The sequence below is a fragment of the Aotus nancymaae genome, unplaced genomic scaffold, assembly GCF_030222135.1.
Source record: "Aotus nancymaae isolate 86718 unplaced genomic scaffold, 86718_ANA_hifiasm-v0.15.2.pri h1tg000025l, whole genome shotgun sequence".
Classification (NCBI taxonomy): domain Eukaryota; kingdom Metazoa; phylum Chordata; class Mammalia; order Primates; family Aotidae; genus Aotus; species Aotus nancymaae.
The window spans coordinates 26,676,392-26,697,538 of record NW_026988438.1 but is presented as its reverse complement, the minus strand read 5'-3'; the positions used below and the strand labels follow the sequence as shown (position 1 = coordinate 26,697,538).

Genomic DNA, 21,147 nt, shown 5'->3' with positions numbered 1-21,147 from the left:
GGACAGTGGGCAGGCAATCAAGTAAGAGATTCACTGTGAATCATGAATGAAACTGGTTCCGTTATGTTTTTCTCCTGTTAATTTGGTTGTTGGATTTTTGTTCTTGTCAAACCAGGAAGCAAGCAGGTGACAGGGAGGGAGGGACACAGAAAGCAGGAAGATGAAAATACAAGGCTGAGCAGGGGAGTGCAGGAAGGTGACTGAAGAGTCCTTATGAGCAGGGGCACATTGAGTGATTCTGTGTGGCTCCCGATGTCAGACCTGAGAGTTAACTGGAGATTATGAGGATTTGGATCCCTAGAAGTAAGAAATGTCATAACCAGCAGATCCGTGGAGCTGCTCTGCACGGAAACCAGCCAACTGTCCTGCAAGGTCTCAGGAAGAGGCTGTGTGACTCTCTGTCAGGGACTTTTTTGCTTTGTATTGTTTTTGATGTTGGGAGGTTGACCACGTGACTATCAAATCTAAGATCTGGTGGTTTGGAAATTCTGTGCCTCTATTCAGGCACCTCCCTTAGCTAGGAATTCTCTTTTTCTCATTCTCAATGTCGTTATGTCATTTGGAGTTTGGTTTTTAGTATCTGCACAATCCTGTTTTCTTGGAGGAGTCCATCTCTGCTAGCCTCTGTACCTTGTTTAGTGCCTGGAACAAACAGAGCTCCATGAATGTCTTCTTTTCACTGAGGAGTGGGCTAATGATCTAACTTGAGGGTGGTGGGGAAGAGGAGAATTTGGGAAAGCTGAACCGGGGATAACTTTTGTATCTACAACCAGAGAAACAGGCCGGACTCCTGTTCCAGGTATTACCCTGCCCCGTCTCCTCAGATTAAGGTTATGAAATTGACAAGCATGAAAATGCCTGGACTTGCTGTTCTGTCCTGGCCACCCCAGGCAGCCATAAAACCTGGACCATCCTCAACCATTTTTAAGCCAGCACGGACAGTCACCGCAGGGATGCTAAACTGGGGCTGGCCCAGGAGGGCTGTGGAGGGAGCAGCAGGAGCTCCTTACTGGCTGGCCCAGCAGACTGGCGCTGCCCTTTCATTAACACCTCAATAAAGCAGCCTCACAGTTCCCAGGATTGAACTTTCTGGCCAGATTTTCCATGTGAGAGTGGTGTTTATCACACGCCTTCCATAGATGGACAAGAATAAATGTGTGAATGTGCCTGTGTAGTACTGAGGAAAATAGCATGATACTGGATGAAATTGTTTTCATAGGCATAAAGTGACATGGACATGCCTTCCTTCCTTGGCTACTACCTTTAGTTATTTGCATGCAAATCAGATTATGGAAATTAGGGCAGAATTTCAAGGATTAAAATGTGAGTTTTTCAATAGGTTTGTGGTAGCTAACCACACTTTTCCTCACTTAGCCAGGACTCTGTCTCCCTTATCCTCTCCCTCCCCTGTTTTCCACTGATGCTCAGGCACCAATAAGCCTAAGATGCCTTCACTCACTTCTATGACCTTCTTAGATATATGGAACAAGGAAAGCCGTATGACCACCTGGTGGTTTTCTTGCTATCTTCCTTGCACTGTTGAGTTCTGCCTTGATCCTGCCATTGCTCCCAGGAAAGCTGACCTTCAGATTGACAAACATAGTCCAGCCAAAGACCCTTTGTGATGGCAGAGGAGACAGTCAGCACTTTGGATATCTGGCTGCGAGATGGAGCTGGCTCCTGCCACTCCTGGCTTGCCCTTCTGTTCTCCAAGAGGCAGTGTGGAGAGTTCCCAATGAGTAATACATCTGTCATTCAAAACTGTGCCTGGGAAGCAGAGGCACTTGCCTCTGTCTGACGGGCATGGCCCTTGTGCCAGAGAAAGCAGAGGGGAAACCACTTGGATATGCTGTTGCTAGGAAGCATAGATGTGTTTGATGTTTTGATTTTAGCAGTATTGGAGGTTTGCCTTTTTAATAACATGCAAAACTGTAGGTTGTTCTGATATCAAATATGTGCTTTATTGAAAATGTATCATTAAAGCAGAATTATCTCATCAAATCCTTTTTTCCACCAGTCAGTAAATTAAAAAAAAAAAAAAATCCCCTGAGACAGGAGAGGCGTGCAAGAGGTTCAAAATGAAAATGACAGCAGAAAGGTTCTTAAAGAAGCAGCTTAGTTCAGAGGTTGTTATGGCCAACAGCCCCCATGGCCTTGGCCATATTAGGCAGTGGCCAGCGGCCACAGAGTGGGAGCAAGGATGGAATTCATGCCCTTCAGATATCAGCGTCCTGCTGTCCAATCCTGTGGAAGCTGGGAAAAGGCCATGAGGTTACTCTCGTTCAGTCTTTGAACAATTCACTGAATGTTTACTGACCTATGCGTTGTTCAAGGCCCTGTGCTGGGGCTAGATGAGCCAAACACAGTCCTTGTCCCCTCAACAGGGAAAGAGGTGATGTTTCAAAGGATCTGTGCGATAAGAAAGGTATGAAGGACATGGGACCCCATGGGGAGTGGCTAACTTTCTTTGGGCCACTTGGAAGACACCACTGAGGAATTTGAATTAAGTCTTAAAGGATAGACATTAGATTTTTCCCTTGGAAAAGACATGGAAGTGCCTTCAAGGCAGGTATAGCAAGGTGGATGAAAGCCCAAGGGTCGATAGGACATTCTATGATCTAGTAAAAGAACGAGTGGAGAAGAAAGAGATGGAGTTAGAAAGGTAGGCTGAAGTCTAGATTGCTAGGAACATTGAATTTGATGCCAAGAAGTTTGGACTGATTTTCTGTAGGCGCGCAGTCAGAAGGTGAGATTGATCCTAATCTCAGTACACCTATAAATCCCTCTGGGAGGACAGAAAGGGATTCCCTGGTGCTGATGGAGCTGCACTCTTGGCAGCACCATCAAACAGAACTTTCTGCAGTGATGGAATTGTTCTCAATCTGCTCTGTCCAGTATGGGGGCTAGTGGCACCTGCCGCCATTGAACATTTGAAATGTGGCCAATCAGACTGACAAACTGAACTTGTAATTTTATTTAATAGTAATTAACTTAAATTCCAATTTAAATAACCACAGGTGGCTAATGGTTTCTGGTGTGGAGTTTTCAGGAGGCAGTAGTTGTAGTTTGATGCAGGAAACGAGTTCTGAAGGCTTCTCTGCAGCTGAATCTTGATTAGTTGGATTTCAGGGAGGGAACTGACCACAGGTCAATTCTAATCCCACTACTGTGCTGAGTGCTATAAGGAACAGGGTAAAATACGTCTTCAAGGAGTCATTGAAACATGACACACAAACACCAAACATTGAGAGAAGGGGGTAGTGGGTGTGTGAGAAAGTGCTGCCCAGCCTGCTGCCAGCTCCTTGGGCCTCTGCAGCAGCTCCGGGGCTCCTCTTGCCTTGTCGTGGCACTGAGCAGCTGTGTTAACCACACAGAGCAAGAGTCCTGCCTGCACCTCTTGGCTGCCAGGCAAGATGCCAGGAGTGGGGCAGATGAATCAGGAAACCATTTCTAGATACATTAATTTGAAACTCCTGTGACAGACAGTATGCTTTAAAGGAATTGCATTGGCCTGGTTCCTTTGTTATTTTGCCAATTTTGTTACAATAGAAACCCAAAGAATCAGGCAGCCTCTCTTCACCTGCAGAGCTTTCCTGGAAAAGCTCAGAGTAATGCGACCTGTGTTTTCCCACTGGAGCAGTGGGTGGCTGTGTTTCCTGACCAACTCACCATCAAACAGAACATAATTGTGACAGAACAATGTCATGAGACTGGAGACACTAAAGCCATAAATCTAGTCACTACCAGAAGTGATAAAATTCTGCTACTTATTCTATAAAATGAATGTAAATGTAGACTATGGGTGCATACTGATTAAGGAAAGGAAAACAATCTTCCATAAACACAGAAAAACTCAAACTTCACTGTGTCACAAATTAGATTTTCCTCACACTGAATTATTAAGTGTGATAAACAAGAATTGAACAGTTGAATGACAATAGTTTTGTCCCTCCCTAAAATTTGAAGTGCATTTGAAGATGCTTTTATTTTTCTCTTAATATCTTTGTAAGCAGCAGAAGCATGCATAATTATTCCATTATCTGTTCCTCCACCACATCAGTAGACCAATGAAATGCAAGTGTGAGGGCAACGCAAAGTGAATCCAGCTGAAGTCTATATCGAGAGGCTGCCAGGGCACAGAATGGGAAGATTTTAGCTGGAGGAATGTTGAATAACTAAGACCTACAAATAGACACTCTCATTTTCTCCCATTCTTTATTTTCCCACTATCGTTCTTAAATTCTGATTTAAATATTAATATCTTTCATGATATTCTTTTGTGTAGTTTTAATAGTAAACTGTGATGTTTACCTTTTTAGAAAAGTCATATGTATTCACTGTGGAAAATACAGGTAAGAAAATTAAAGAGAAGCACAATCCAGCACCCCGAGCTGTCTGTTGGATTTGGTCATATCTGTTCTCAGTTATTCTTGTTTTCCTTGTGTGATTACATGATGTTGAAACACAGTTTTATGATCCTTTTTTTTTCCAATTAATCCTTCCTGAACATTTTCTCATATTTAAAAATATGTTTCCAAAACATCATTGTAATGGCTGTAGGGTGTTTTCATCATAGAAGTCATCTGAATTTATTTAACTGGGCCCTTATTATAGACAATTCAGGTTATTTCCTTTTTCTTTTTCAATTTAAATAGCACTGTGATGAAAATTCCTAGATTTGAAGCCTACGTTCACGTGCATTACTGTTTCCTTAGGTGTAAAATTTTCATCAGAGAGTAAGAACCTTCTCTGGGCTGTTTATCAATATTACTCAATTGAATTGCTCTCTAGAAAGATCTAATGTATAGTTATTGTGAATATGGGTTCTGAGATCAGAAAAAAACAAGGTATAGTCCTAGTTTTGCAGTTCTAGATCTATGATCAACCATGTGACATTGAGTAAGTTAACTTCTTCAAGCTTCAGTTTCCCTATCTATTAAATGAAGCCGTGGAAATCCCTGCCTCATATCCCATTGCTGCGTGGAGTGAAGGAGACAGTCCGTGAAAAATACTCTGCGTAAGAGCTGGTAGTTTCACACCTTTGCCAGCGGAGCAGGGGGCTGGCTACTTCTCCATTCTCTCACAAACTCTGTTTATGATTTTGTGGAAAGATCATTAGCTTGCTAAGTGAAAAACAACACTTGAATTTTTAACTTCCGTGACAAAACACATATTTCAAGCCTTTAAAAAATATATAAAACATTTTCAAGTAAAGTACTGGCTTGAGCAAAAATTTTTCTCTCATTGTTGTTCCCCTTGAGTGAATGGTTAATCATATAAAAAACTCAAATCTTCCTTAGTTTTACAGTGAAGGCATATCATTGATCATGTCTGTGGAGACAGAAGGGTCTGTCTGTGGGTGAAGGGAAGTATATGTACACTGTGATTATTAAATGTGTGCTTAAAACATTCTCTCTCAGCAGTCTCAGTGAGTTGGATTTAGCTGTCTATATCTTCAGTTGTGTAAATAGCTTCATAAGGCAAGTGGAAATCAAGAGAAAAGAAGGAAAACATTCACCAACAATCCCCTTACCGAAGTAAATTACATTTTATTTGTTTATTGTCCATGGAATTTTACAGAATTACAGTAGACATTTGTTCAAATCTGAGGACACATTTCCTCACACTGAGACCAGGCTTTTCCCATATATGTGCCATCATTTTACTAGGCCCATGAGGTGGCATTCCATCCATGTCTTGGCAGTGGGAGCTGTGTATATAGAAACAGACCCACCCCTATGGGCCAGGAGAGAGGGTGGGGAACAAATTCTACTGGGGCAGTGGAGCAGGAATGGCATTAGAGGTTAGAACCTGGGGCAGCCAGAAATGTTGCTGTGAAGTCTGAGCATGAATACGATGGGTGTGGGTTATTCTGAGATGAAAATTAAAACAACAAAGGGAAATGGCATTGAGGGGGATTCATTCATTGATGTTTAGATGCCATTTTAAGGACAAGCTTTATTTGGCTTCTCTTTGGAATTCCAGAGGCTCTACTCAGTGTAAAGACAGTACTGTGTGTTTAGTGCCTGAATGCATTTGCTAGTGAAGGTGATTTCCTAGGATTTCTGTGATAAAAGTGGAAAAAGGTATTAAGAAATACAACCTTGAGCCGGGTGCAGTGGCTCACTCCTGTAATCCCATACTTTGGGAAGCCGAGGCGGGTGGATCATCTGAGGTCAGGAATTCAAGACCAGCCTGGCCAACATGGTGAAACCCTGTCTGTAGTAAAAATACTAAAAATTAGCCAGGCCTGGTGGCCGATTCCTATAATCCCAGCTACTTGGGAGGCTAAGGCAAGAGAATTGCTTGAACTCAGAAGGTGGAGGTTGCAGTAAGCCAAGATTGCACCATGGCACACCAGCCTGGGCAACAAGAGCAAAACTCCATCTCAAAACAAACAAATAACAAACACAACTTTGTTATTACTACAAAGAAAAAAAGATCACTTTTTCTGTCCTGGTTATTGTGTCTTAGGTATCACTCATCAAATAATCTCTTAGTCCATGGAGTGGAAGGAGGCTCTTTAGATCTGTTCTTTTGTCCCTGTTAGTTCCTATTTCCCAAAGCTGTGCCCTTGAGTGTTAGGCTGCAATAACTTTGAGGGTTCCCTGTGGATCTATTGCTCCTTGAATCTGGTTTTTGCTGTTTGACACAGGTCCCACACCTTTGGAAAATGACATTATTAACATCCAATCGCAGTGTCATGATCACTTTTCAAGATCATAAGTGCAACTTATACCCTTGGATATTACTTTTTCTGTGTTCAGCCTCGAAATAGCTTCTGTGAGGAAGGGAGTTTGCTGAACAAGGTTATGAAAAATACAAGGATAGTTTTATTAATCTTGGAGGCCTCTTGCATAAGTGTTAATTTGAAACTGTTAGGCAGTAAATTTGCTGAAAGAAGAAGAGAAGAGTTGTTGTATGGTATAATAAAAAGGACACCACTTTCAAAGCTGGGAGATATAATTTAATTTGCTCTTTTCCATTTAAAAGTGCTGACTTTGAGCCCATGTATTTATTTGTAAAATGAGCCGTTCATTTATAGAACAAGAAACTGTAATATGCCTTGTTTACCATTCAGTGACAGGCTGGATGTGAAAGCATTTTGTAAACTGTAATATTATATACTAATGTGAGGCCATTATTATGTCTTTGTGGTCAACATGTTTACAAATTTGTTAGTTTGCATTTAAACAAATTCCCGTTCAATTTATGTCCTGGTCCATCGTTTCCATATTTCAGCTGTGGAGGACTTAATTCAATCCTGTTTATCTTGCAGTCTAATTAGAGCGCTGAAATGTTTGCTTTATTTAGAATTTGTCACTTCACATTCTAAAGAATAAAGATTCGGTGTTCCTTAAAGGACTAAGATTCTAAGATATTACAGAAGTGAATTCTAATTGTCTGTCTTCAGAAAGCTATGGGATTTTGTGTTTTCATCAAGTTGGTCACCATTTTTGGAAACATTGCAGTAAAATCTATTAGTTTTATATCAGTGTTCATCACAAGATGGCAATGGTATTCCAGTGGGGTAGCCATTAGGCACATGGGGCTATTTACATCTAAGTTAATTAAAATTAAAGCAAATTAGAAACTTGGTTCCTCAGTTTCGGTAGCCACATTCCAGGCACTCAGTAGCCAAATATGGACAGTGGCTTTGCACAGTGGAGATGACAGAACATGTCTATCCTTACAGCAAGTTCTATTGGATAATCTTGCTCTAGAAGAAAGGAAATCTAGTATCACATTGTTCAGAGGCATCCAGTAGTTAAGTTTCATGCAGAATTTTGCCAATTTAGGTTTCTAAACTAAAATAGCAAATTTTAATAAGCCAATCAGGTTTCCCCGTCTACAACCTTTTCTGAAGTTACATTTAGAGTGTTTATGGTTTGATATTTTAAAATGTTTGTATCTCTCTATTGGGTCCTATAGGTCCTGTGTGACAGATATGTGTGAATGTCCAGTCCATAAAAACTGTTACTGCGAGTCGTTCCTGGCATATACCCGGGCCTGCCAGAGAGAGGGCATCAAAGTCCACTGGGAGCCTCAGCAGAATTGTGCAGGTAAGAAAGTCCTGGTGGATCCACCCATCAGAAGTTTACTGCAATGCCCAAGATTGCAATGGAGGAAACTTGTGGATACTGACGTGAATGGCCGCTTGCCCCCTTGCCAAAGGAAAATCCCATTGGTAGCCCAGCTGGATTGCAACTTGATAAAACACAGGGGCTTCCCACTGGGCAAGGTAGACAGCACTTAAGATGAATGCTTTGTGACAAGCATATTTAAGCAATTTCAGGATTTCCACTGTTGCAAAATCCTCTAGACCTCAAACTACCAGCTGGATATACTTAGCCCATGGACGGTCATAGCTGTGGCTTAGGTTATGTGTGAAGCAAAGGAGATTCAGGACAATTACAGTCATTTAAAGTCTTCAGGATAAATATGATACTTTTTTTTTTTTTAAAAGAGATTGTTATACAAAGCCTAGTTGCATGTTTTTCTTCTTTTCCTTCTGAGAGATTCCTATAATATTTGTTAATAGCTCTTTTGCCTCAGGCAAGTTAATTAGCTTATTTGATATCTGTAAAACGGATTCCTTTATTCATCCAAGAAATATTTGTTACAAAATGGCTAGGTACTGGGCATTGTGCTGACACTGTAGGTACTTTTATGAATATAAGAGATGAAGCCCTGGTTGTTGATGCACTGGCAGCCTAGTGGGAGAAACAGACAGAAACGTAACTCTACAATAAATATTTGCAAATTATGGTAAGTATGAGGAAGGAAACAAACAGGGCAGAGTGATACAAAACAATTGGAGAGGGCTCAGATGGGCTGAAGAGGGAGGCTTCTCTCTGCAGGTGATATTTCAGCCTAGCCCTGAAGAAGTGAAGGGAGGGCAAGCATTCTATGCAGAAGAAACATGTTTGATGGCATAAGGCAGGAGAAAAATTATTAGCATGCTCTCAAAGTGGAGAGGAGCCAGTGTGGTTTGAGCCTGGTGGGCAAGGGGAAGAGGGGCACAAGAGGAAGGTGGGGTAGGAGCAGGAGCTGAACCACACAGGGCTTGGCGGGGCTTTGAAAGGAGTCTAGCTTTTATTCCAAGAGAAGTGGAAGCCTCTGATAACCTTTAAGCAAGCCTCTTTCTGCTTTCCAAAGATGACCCTGGATACTAGATAGAGAATAGATTGGAAGGGGACAAGATTGAAACCAGGGTACTAGGCAGGAGGCTATTTTGATAGTCCTGATGAAAAACTGATGGTGGCTTGGAATAAGATGCTGGCTGTGCATGTGGAGAGGAGGGGAGAGAGTCTAGATTTTGGAAATTTGCAATTTTACAATAATACCTGGTATGTAGTTACAAACATTAGTGATATGTGGGTGAAGCATCTCAAAGAGTGTCCAACTCATAGAAGATGCTCAGTCAAAATTTGAAGGAGAAATGGCTGAATAGTTGTCACTTAGTTCAAGGACTGGCAAATTTTTATCTTTAAAGGGCCGGATTTGCCTGAAATAAAGAGACTGGGATTTTCAGCATACTACCCTAGTCCTAGTAGCTTTAGCTCACATCTCAGAAAAGAAGGCCGTTCATGCCATTGCTGACTCCACAATGTCTACATTGGCTGAAGATAAGAGTGGTCATCTGGTTAAAAGAAGGGTCAAGAAGAATTGCCTTGAAGCTGTGATTGCAGTGTACAGATATCACATTCACTGAGACCTGTGAGTCATAACCTGGCTGGAATCACCCTGGGAGCTTAAAAAATAAACTGGGAACCTAAGCCTGTGCCCTATGCCCTGACCTCTTGCTTCAGTTGACCTTGTGTACCTGTTAAAATTCCCCAAATAATTCTGACCTGCAGCCAGTGTTGAAACTCCTGAGTTAGTTTGTGTGTTTACTTGGGTGGGTTCGGGAACATAGGATGATGGATATTTGGGGGTTGCTGAAGCTTCCTCAGCTGCCCCTTGGTTCAGTCACTAGTCTGTATTTTTCAAAAAGCACCAAAGCCCTTTCACCTTCCTCTACCTTCTGTTTTGGCTGTGCCCCCTCCTCTGCAAACCCAAGTTCAATCTTTATATCAGAGTTCACCTTTCCACAGCAAGTCAGCTATTCTATCAATGCTGCCCTTCTCAGAGAGGTATTGATTCGATAAAAATAATTCACTTACAGTGTGGCTGAGGCTGCTGAAAGGTGAGGCAGATGGCCGACCTGTAACCTGACGCATCAGTGCTGGGTAGAATATGCAAGGGTAAGGTTTTTGAGGAACTGGGTCCTTCTGGCCATCTTGAAGACTCCTAGCACCCTTTATTTTGAATCCCCCATTCCTTGAATCTACCAGAAAATGAATAAATAAATGAAGTCAAGCACTCATGCCGCCATCTATTCTGGTATAATGCAGGGCTCAGCAGAATTCTATTAATTTTATTAGCTGTGGTAGTGCTGTGGTTGGGATCGCGTTGGATATAGGATATATGAGCCTTCTCTTCCTGGCCCAGAGCTATACTTAGCACCATTTCAGTGCACACGTTGCATCTGAGGACTACACATTTCAAGTCAGCATCTTGATTTCAGAAACTGAGTCTCTGGAGCTAAAATTACTTTTCTAATGGAAAAGGAATATGGCTCCTGAAAGATTCCATTTACTTCTTAGCGGAGCCATCTGGGTGAAGTATAACTCCATCAAATGAAGTTCAGTGGGAGGGGAATGTTTTAGACACACACACTCTCTCTCTCACACACACACACAGACACACACACACACATACACACATGCATACACACACTTTATGGACTTCCAGAGACTGACAGTTGGTACAGGAAGAAATAAATTTACAGAGATCTGTAGCATCTCTCAGTAGATTCAGTTCAGATTCATCTAGAATATTGAAGACTATAAGGTCCTCTTTACTTGTTTTTAGCTCCCAGGTCCTTTGACTCATGACAGCACTTAAGGCCACATAAGACAAAGAACAGAAATCTTCCAGAGAAAAAGTTTGGAAGTTGAACATATAAGAAGTCAGTCAGGCAAGAAACTCATAATGAACCAGTGACATTTTAAAGTCTACCCTGGATTTTAAACACTGTTATGACTACAGACACAATATGCCTCCACTACCTATAGCATGAAGAACTAATTTAGCATGCGAATTACTAAATAAAATGTAATATGCTAAGAGCTATAGTGAAAGTATGTAAAAGTTTAATAATAATCATTTCTATTACTATTCACCCTTTTTAAACATGTCCTTTTCCCCAAGGACTATACTAGCATTTTATATTATATTTCATCTTAATAATGCCAATAATACTTTATATGGTAACATTATATTAGTCACATTTTACTGATAAGGACGCTGAGACTTAAAATAGTTAAGTAATTTGCTGAAATTCACAGAGCTAGGAAGTGAGGAAGCTGGGAGTTGAACCCAGGTCAACTTGCATCGTTGCCCCATCCTTAATCATTATGATTAAGGACAGAGATGATATCTGATCACATTTTATTAATCATTATGAGAACACGAAGACCCAAGAGCATGGTGGGAAAAAAAAGAATGCATATATATATGCTTATATTAGTGTCAACTAATTCATCCAAATATGTGGCTAAACCTTAGTCACCTTGGTGACTTTCCAATTTCTGTTTGTTTGTTCCCTATCACTGGTGGTTGTTACTTGGTACCTTCTGACTCTAAATTTGTTGTGATCTTGTCTGCTGTCTCTTACATTGTTGTCCTTAGCAGAATGTCTGCCACCTGCCTTTTACTGATACTAATTGTCACTGCACATTCAGTAATACATTTTATACATGGAAAAGGTGCTGGAAACGTGGGTGTTTGTGTCTTTCTGAGGCATAGTGGATGGTCTGCTGGGCTTGTGAACAGTTTTCTCCTTCTTTATTTGGTTCTACAAACCCCAGATGGTTCTAGCTCCTTCCCTGCAGCAACTCTGCCCTACTTGTATACGCTGAGATTTTTCTTGACTAATTGGATACCTCCTGTAAAAGTTCAAGAGATAAAGTCAGATACTGTGACCTTCAGCACCCTGTAGGGGGATGTAGAGAGGGTTGAGTTCCGGAAGTCACAGAGCCATGCTGATTGAATGTATTGATAAAGCTGGCACATAATGTTTTTATGTTTCACCTATGGCTGCTTGAATGCCCCGAGAATAAATGCACTCTAACTCTAACCACTTTGGCAGATCCCTGTTTTTGCTGTTGTTACACTGTTTAACCAAATAAATCCTTTTAAAATGCATGTGTGCAAATCAAATTACACCTGTGTTTTAAGAAATGATAGTATGCCTTTTACGAGTTTGAAAAAACAACTGAATTCACAGAAGGTAAATGAGGGTTCAGGTTAGTGTTAGTGTTCTAGGATCATCTAAACGTTGTGCTGAATTTAAGGCAAATCTGATGATGTCACTCCACAGCTTAAAACATTCCAAGGCTTCCGTTTGCCAAGGCTCGTGGGGTCATTTGTGGTCTCTGACCCCTGCTTACTTCTCTGCCTCTGTCTCCTACTGCTCACCCTCCTCAAGGTCCAAGCTTCTAACCCCCCAAACCAAGTATCCACCCTTCCCTGATTAAGCCACAGTACCTTGCTGCTGCCTGCACCCCCACCTTTGTTTCTGCTGTTCTGTGTATCTGAGAAGCTCTTCCTGTCATTGCCTGTCTGACAAGTTTGCTCACTTGATACACAGGATCCATTTTCTCAAGGTTTCCTTGGTCTCTACCCAACTGTCAGTGCTGAGCTAATGTCTTTCTCTCTTAACTCTTCTCCTGTACTTTGTTCTCATTGTCTGATGTGATACATCTTATATTTTATTAAGAATCTATTTATACATCAACTTTACCTATTTGGTTATAAGCCCAACCTTCTATAACTGGAGGACAGAGATGATAACTAATCACATTTTATTCTCCAGGCTTAAGAGAAGGCCTGGCACATAGATACTCTGTGGGTGTTTATTGATTTAATCTGAATTGAATTGGAGATGATGAAGGATAATACAAGAGAGAAAGATCTTTCTTTTTTTCTCTAGTAGTTTTCATTTTCTGCGGTCTACTTTTGACTTGTAGACTGTAAGGGACATACCAGTCCTTAATAGTTGAAAGGTAAAATGCCTCAGAAGAAGTTGAAAGGTAGAACTGGAAGACAGAATTGAGAGGTCGGAGAGAGGAGAAGACATGGGAGAGTTCATAGAGAGAGGATAGTCAGGGAAACACAAAAAATGTGATGGGAAAGAAGAAATGGTACTGAGAAGTTTTTATACTACGAGGAATCCTTGCAAGACTCAAAGGGGAGCAAAGCCTCTAGAGGGTAAGGTGCGTTGAAAGAGGAATTCTGGAAGCAGCAGAATGGAGAACGAACTCAAGACTGCCCAAATGAAATCCATACTGGAAAAAGGAATGATGGATTGAATGTCATTAATATGAAATTCTCATCCAGGAGGCATGCATTGAGCTGCTCCGCCGTGCCTGTCCCTGTGTCAGAACCTTTGGTTACAGAAGATAAGAATCCTGCCCTCAGGATCCCAGGCTTCAGCGATATGCTGTCTTCAACTGCGGGTGCTTGTCACAGTGACCCCCAGAAACTTTAAAACCAATAGCTACGCAGACACCACTGCAGACTCAGAGCAAAAACCTTTAGGGATGAGCTGAGAAATAAATATTTTTTAAAAGCACCTCAGGGGACTCTTATGAGTATCTCTGACTAAGAACTATAGCTGTACTGTAATTGGGGGATTAAAGCAAATAAGCCAATAACTATAACATGAAAAGTACTGTGGGTGGTAGACAGAAGGCAACTTGGGGGGATATCCAGAAACCTATTTGAAGGAGGGGACATCTGCATTATAATAAAACTGATTAGACTGGAAAAAGAATCAGAACTAATGGTAACAGATTTCAGAGGTCTCTAACTGGAAGAAAAAGATAAAACTGTAGTAATTAAGGAAGAGAGAGAGAGAAGAGAAAACAATGTCAGGGGGAGATTCCAGGAGGTAATGTGAACATTTCGTGCTAGGAAGTAGGCAAAGAAACCCAAGAGAGACAGTCTTCTCCAGGAGTCAACAGAAGAACCAAGAGAGTTCCGTGTCATAAGATAAAATGGACACAAAGACCAAATATTTTGCAGAGTGGTCTTGGGAAAATGGGAGTTGCCAAGATGTCAGTGGATATGGACATTAGTGAAAACTTTGGAGGGAACTGCTTCAGCCAAGGGGTGGGTGAGGAAGATGAGCTGTCAACATTAATGAATTGCAGACGACTAGGCTAACAAGACTGTAAACTCTTCCACAACGTCTGGAGGTGAAAGGAAAAAGAAAATAAATCTGATAGATTAGGGAATATTGTTGTTGTTGTTGTTGTTGTTAAATAGATAGGGAGAAGATTACTGTGCTAGGAGATGGACAGAGTAGGGCAAGTTCTGAAAGAGATGGGGCAGAAAAGAAGAATGGCAAATCCAGGATGGGTGCACATGAGAAAAGGCAGCGAGGGGTGAGTTTAGAGTGCTCCTGCAGATGACCTAAATCCAACACTAAAAGAGGGTGAGGGCTCTGGGATGGGGAAGTGCTCCAGTAGGGCTTGAGGTAGAAGAGGATGGGAAATAGTGGGACCTAATTCTACTTTGGAAATAGTTTTCTTCTCAGTTGCTAAAAAGGAATAAGTCTCTGAGTGACTGAAGCATAAATGTAGGGTTTGTTTGCAGGATAAAATCTCAATCTCAGCTGCTCATTAAAATCACCAGTGTGGGGCAGGGTCGGAAGGAAAAGGGGAGTGTTTTGTTTTGTTTTCTTACTGATATCCTGATCCCACCTTCAGGGTTTCTAATGCAATTGATCTGGAGTGAAGTCTGGGTGTCAGGAAGTTTCCCAGGTGATTCTAACTTCTAGTTGTGACCACCATTAGTCTACCAAAGCATAACGACACATGAATACAATTACTGTGTGTAAATATGATATTCAGCTTGGATGTATATGCAATGTATAGGGTATTCTGTTAGTCACTGAGAAGAGAAAAGAAGAGGACTTTGAAGGGATCAGTGAAAAGTCAAAAGATTATCAGAGAAGCCTAAATTGAAAGACTTTAAGGAAGGGTTATGTCCATCTACCTACTCACTTATCCATGTATCCATCCACTGAATCTCTCAATGGTCCCCTGTGTATCTACTAAATATTAAACATCAGACACCTGCAGAAAAGTAAAGAAACAGAGCAGCATTCCCCTCTAGTAGCCTATATTTTAGTTGGTGTGTGTGTAGAGAGAGGGGAGTATGAGAGGATGAAACTGGTGACTACAATCTCATGTTGTAAATGCAGTGATGGGATAAGCAGCAGGTGCTCTGCATAGTAGTCAAGGAACATCCATCTCATCCACACAGAAGAGGTGGGAATTCCATTGAAAAGGTTGGAAACTCAGTTGAGAAGAGTAGAAGACGGGGTGAATGGTGGTGACATTCATCGAGTTAGATAATGGCACCAGATCAAGGCACTGGAGTCCACCATTCACAAGGGAGCCCACTGATGTCATCTGTAGAAAAGAGCAAGGGCACAGATCACAGAACAGGGTAAAGAGGGGTAAAGGACAGATCCTGAGGTGCAGATGGAAAGTTCCAATCCCCTCTCTGTTGTGGTTATGTATGTTTCATAACAGCTTTATTGAGCAAATATTTATTGCTGGCTTCCATATCTAATGCTCACCGAGTGCCAGAAAATGTGTGTGCTGGTGATGTAGTGAGGGACCAGACAAAATCTCCACCCTTGGGGATCTTACACTGTGGTGTTGGAAGACAGAGTAAATATGATACAATGTCAGGTAGTGGTATGTGTAAAGAAGATATAAATAGAGAAAGAGGTAGGGAATATGGGAAATGCTATTTTGAATAGGAAGTTACCGTTGAAAAGGCACCTCAGAAAGCTGAGAGTGAGCCAGGCATAGGAATCAGTAAGGCATAGGTTACATGGGGTGTTTCAATATAATTGACTAGTAATTAGCTGCTACTAACATCCCTGTGCTGGTGTATCAGACAGCAGCCATGTCATTTACCTCTATCCCCAAAGCATCTTGTATAGGGGCTTTGTTCAGAGCAGGTGTTTACTAAGAGTCAGTGGTTTCGTTAACAGTTGAAGCAGGGATAAATAAATAATATGGCAGTGCTTAATATGAGTCTATACAGAAAATGTTCATTCTAGAGTCAAGTAGTTTAAAGTCGGTTTTATTTAAATGTTATGTTTTATACAACTCGGTTTTTGAATAGTAAGTACAGGTGATGAGAGGTCATTGATTACTGTTTGGATAGATTGTGCTCTCTCATTTGTTTTTAACCAGTGTAATCGATATTTGAGAAGCCTTCATAGGATTTATTTTATGGTGCTTGTTAACTTCCTGTTAGTTAAATATGACCAAACACCAACATTTTGTGGCAACTCTAAATGCATAACTTGAAAGACTCAAAGTGAGGCCCATTTGCTGGCAAACCAGTTCTACCTTTAAATTTTACAATTACGTGATTCCTCACCAGGTATTATTCTGCAAACAGCATAAACAATAGAGGTGTTTAAGCTGAGAATGTCTTCCATTGTTGTTACTTTTGTTCAAAGCAACTTTAAATAAAGATTGAATTATTATTGGTGTTCTTGGAGGGTTCCTGCTCTAAATTGCTACTTGTGTCAACATTCCTATTCTTGAGAAAAGAGCGGTGGCCCCTTAGACTGTCACTAGATATAACTCAGATGGAAAAGTCTGTGTGTCACAAAACTTCCAGCATGTTTGCATTATGTTTTTCTGGCAAGTCTAGTCATGAATTTTCAGGATCTCTCAGAATTTTGTCAAAATCACTTTGCCTCTAAGTCAATGAAGATAGTAAATTGGCTGTGACATGGTAATGTCATCTGACCTAGCCAGCCACTGTCCTCCCTGCAGTCACACATCTGACTTTTCTGTATTTTGCTTACCCCAATCTTGCCCCAACATGCCTTAAATTTATTGATTTAACACACAACCACATTGATTAAAATATGTCACACATTTCCACTATCCCTGGTAGGTCTTTTCTTTGTGTGTAATTTCGTATATTTGGATATCAATGTAGTTGCACAAAATATTCCTATTCATCACAGCCCAATAGCTTGAAAGGACTATTTGCAGCAGATGTTTTATACTATTTAGTTATCTGTACAATAAATAGCCTTAAAGATTTTCCTGTAGCCTTACACATTTATAGTTTATCTTATCTAAGAATAAGATAAATTCTTATTCAGATCTAGCTATGTTTGTTTTTATAGATGTAGGTGATTCCCAGAGTGTGTGAGGAATGTTGGGTGTTCGTAATTCTCTTGTTAAAATGCAAATCTGAGCCTGTGCTATGGAAAGGTCTATGCCGTGACATGAGCCCACAGGAATGGCATCTGGTTGAGGGTTAATTAATGGGGCCTTTCTCTATGTCATGGCTTTGTCTCCTTCTCTTTTTCAGCCACGCAGTGTAAGCATGGTGCTGTGTACGATACCTGTGGCCCAGGATGTATCAAGACCTGTGACAACTGGAATGAAATTGGTCCTTGCAACAAGCCATGCATTGCTGGTTGCCACTGTCCAGCAAACTTGGTCCTTCACAAGGGAAGGTGCATCAAGCCAGTCCTTTGTCCCCAGCGGTGACCTTTGTTTCAATCCTTAAGACTTTGAAACCTGGTGACTTTGACACTGAAGCGGAAGAGCCAATGAAGGACTGAGGTATTTGTGTGCCTAATTCTGTAAACACACACACACAGAATATATATGTGTATATATATATAGATATATTCAAAAACATTTCATCATTTATATAAACTATAGGGGGATTATTATATGTATATTTTTTGCTATAAGACATGTATTGTTTCTAGGATTCTAATCTGTAAGCCATTGAACGTGTTGTATAAATACACCGGGTGTTTTTAATTTAATTTGGTGGCATGCAGATACATTGGATAGTGTTAACATCACATGCATTTGTCATTTTTAAGGAAGTTTTCTAAGAACCCTCAATTGCCTGCCTGTATTAATTTTAGCTTTCAGTCAGGATTTGTAATTGAGTGGGAAATGTGTTTCTCTGGAGAAGGGCACATTTATCTGGGGCATTTCAGGTTTCCAAAGAAAGGAATGTATGCCTGGGAAAGATGGCAGGAGATTGCTGACTGGCCCTAATGGTGCATGAAAAATGAGGGCTAGGCTGTTAGAATGTATTAGGTCGTGGGTTAATACTATTTCCAAAATTGGTTGGTTGGTTGCCAAGAAATATATATTTGTCACTAGGGCATAACCAAAGAATCAAGTGATTTCTTGCCATCCTTGCATATTTCTTGAGTCTTCTAATCATCTATGTGTGTATGATGGATGTGACCATTTATATGTCATGTGTTGAGATTAAAGGGTGCCTGGATGACATGTTAATTTTATTGAGCATGAGAAGGTATTTGAAGAAACTGTTGCATAACATATGATGAAATTTTGATTTCTCTGAATCTCAGAGCAATCTAAGATGGGCAAATCTAATGAGTTGATGTAAGCCATCTACATTTTGTGACTATTCCATATATAAAATGAAAGGCTTTAGTTATTTCCGGAGGAGTCCCATCCAATGTTATTTGGCGACTGTTAATATGTCATAATTATTTGACAGTGGAAAAGCCTTTATTGACCAATTGATTTAATATCAGTCCAAAGAAAAATCTCTATACTTGCTCTCATTTACTGATAGTCTACGAGTTACCATTTGATTGTCTTGACTTTTGTCTTCAGTTAAATTGGTGAAAATGTCAACAGTAACAAAACCCACTGTGTCATAAAATAAAATGTTCTGCATTGTAGTCAATAAAGGGCTTCAGATGTAAAACACTGTATTTTCTCTCTCAAGATGTCCTGTGTTGTACTTTATGAATAAGTTTTTCAACTTCAGATTCATCAAATTTTAACAGCTTTATTTAGTTATAATTTTTGTATCTTACAACAGTATATATAAAGACTATTATTAATAGACAAAAGCAAACTCACATTTTCAACAACCCAGCATGTTGCCAATGCTTGTCAAAGACATTTATGTTTCTTTCACATTCATGACAGCTAAAGTATTAACTTGGATTTTTTTCTGTTTTGCTGGAAAATCCTGAGTTGTTTGAGTAAACTGAATAAAGTACAGGGCGTAATAGTGACTGGCTGGGGCACTGGGCCTTTTTTTTTTTTTATTTAATTGTTGTGTTTGGATCTTAATCACCCTAGTATCTGCAGCCTGAGGTAGTCGTGTCATTGTTTCAGTGCTGCCCTTGGAAAGTAGACTTTGACTTAGGTGCCTTGAGATCTAAGTGTGGTTTCTGACTTTGTCCACATTATTTAAGCATTTGAGGGTCTCACTTTTGCTTATCTGTAACAAAGAGGCCATGTAGTATATAGTTAGCAGGGTTGAGAATCAGGAGAACTAGACCCCTGCCACTAACAGGCTAGGAGACCTTGGCAGTATTGGGAGGCACTAAAGGCTTGCAGACACTTTCCTACTTATAATCTCATTGATTCCCTGCTCTGCCTTGACAAGAGGGGTAGGGAAATTCAGTTGATGTCTCCTGGTGGTTGCTACCTTCTGTAAAACAAACAGATTCCTTAAGATTAGCTTTAAATCCCTTTTCACTTCACCGTAGTTTCTCCTTTGTGAAAGAGGGCGGCATAAGGGAAATGATGCAGAAGGCGGAAATGTGGATGGTTATTTACAGCTCATGATTCATCCAAGCTGTAACTCTTCCCATAAGGCTAACTGGCCTCTTTCTCAACACTTAATCATGGCAGCCAGGGTGGGTGAATGATGAAAGCTTTTCTGCATAGGCCAGTTCCATCATTTTGGAGGTGACTTGATTACAAGTTTGTGTGGCATTCCTTTAGGGATTAGCTTAACCTCTGTACACTTTTCTCATTTCTAATTGAAGAAGAAAGAGGACAGAGTTATTTGGGTCTACTAATTCAAACAGGCATCTGTCTGATGGGAAGGGTGAGGAAATCAGCTGAATGGTTGGTCTGCATACTCTTTTTGGGCCATAGGCTACAGCTGAGCAATGACTTAGTCTAATGATTGAGACAATGAGGATTTACCAAGTGCTTCAATGACAGCAGTCCTGTTTTATTTACATGGGATGTTTTCAATGGGTTCCCAAAACTCTTGCAGAGTGAGATGACTTGAAATAAAAATGTTCTATGAATATTGAATTTGATGAGAAACAAACACCCTTGATGAAGAACAAGCATAATTATGATTCTAATTGCCCATAGTTGGTACTCAGTAAAAGTAAGTTCGTTCTTCTCTCCCTCTGTAAATAGGAATGTTTGAGGGTCCTGACCTAAATGTTTTTAGCTGTGAAGAAAAAATAAGTCTTTGGCACTGACAAGAGCACTATTTGTTAAAACTGTGGCACACTAAGAATCACTAACTCTTCAGGTTAGAGGCCTCACTCATCTTAACTTATTGACTACTTCCTGACCATCAGACTGTCCTGGTAAGAGCACATCTTTCAATAGGAACAAGAAAGACCCAGGAGGCTGACTCTTCTCCCAGCTTTCACTGAAACATGGATAAACCATTTCAACTGGAAAACTCTTCCTTGTTATGAAATATTTCAGACATACAAAAAGGCATAGAGAATAATGTTGCGAACACCCATAAATACATTACCTAATTAAGAAAAGTAACCTGGTAGGTAGTCAATAAATTTTTCTTGAATCAATAACACCTGATAAATGCTGCGTCTCATGGTTGCAACAGCTGTTTCTGGGTTTGTTCAGTTTAAGCCTGGTTGCATTTCTCTTCACTTTGCCACTCTTTGTCACTCATATTCATCTGGATCTGACAAGTAACAAGGACATGAGCTGGAAAGCTCTTGGAGTGGGAGGAGGAGACTGCCTTCAGGGACAGGCGCCAAGATATTTTAATTAGCGATCTCCTCCAAACATAACTCTCAGGAGCAAGCAAAAATAATCTCTGATTCTACATCCTGGAGTACAAGCCTTTGCAAAACTTGAGATTTTAATTCTGAAAAATGACAAGTTTCAAGTGGGCCAGAAGGAATCAGCAGGGAAAAGGAGCAAATGCTGATGATTATTCTGACGCTGAGTTAAGAACCTGGATATTCATTTC

The 21,147-nt window shown here is 40.5% G+C and overlaps 1 protein-coding gene across 1 annotated transcript in view; it reads left to right on the top strand.

Moving 5' to 3' along the window:
- BMPER (BMP binding endothelial regulator) overlaps positions 1 to 18,874 on the top strand; it is a 236,716-nt gene extending 217,842 nt beyond the window's left edge. The window contains exons 14-15 of the mRNA XM_012461299.3: positions 7,933 to 8,063; positions 17,470 to 18,874. Of these exons, the coding sequence (XP_012316722.1) occupies positions 7,933 to 8,063; positions 17,470 to 17,651 (313 nt within the window). The 3' untranslated portion in view covers positions 17,652 to 18,874. The remainder of the gene's footprint in view (positions 1 to 7,932; positions 8,064 to 17,469) is intronic.
- Positions 18,875 to 21,147: the final 2,273 nt, after the last annotated feature.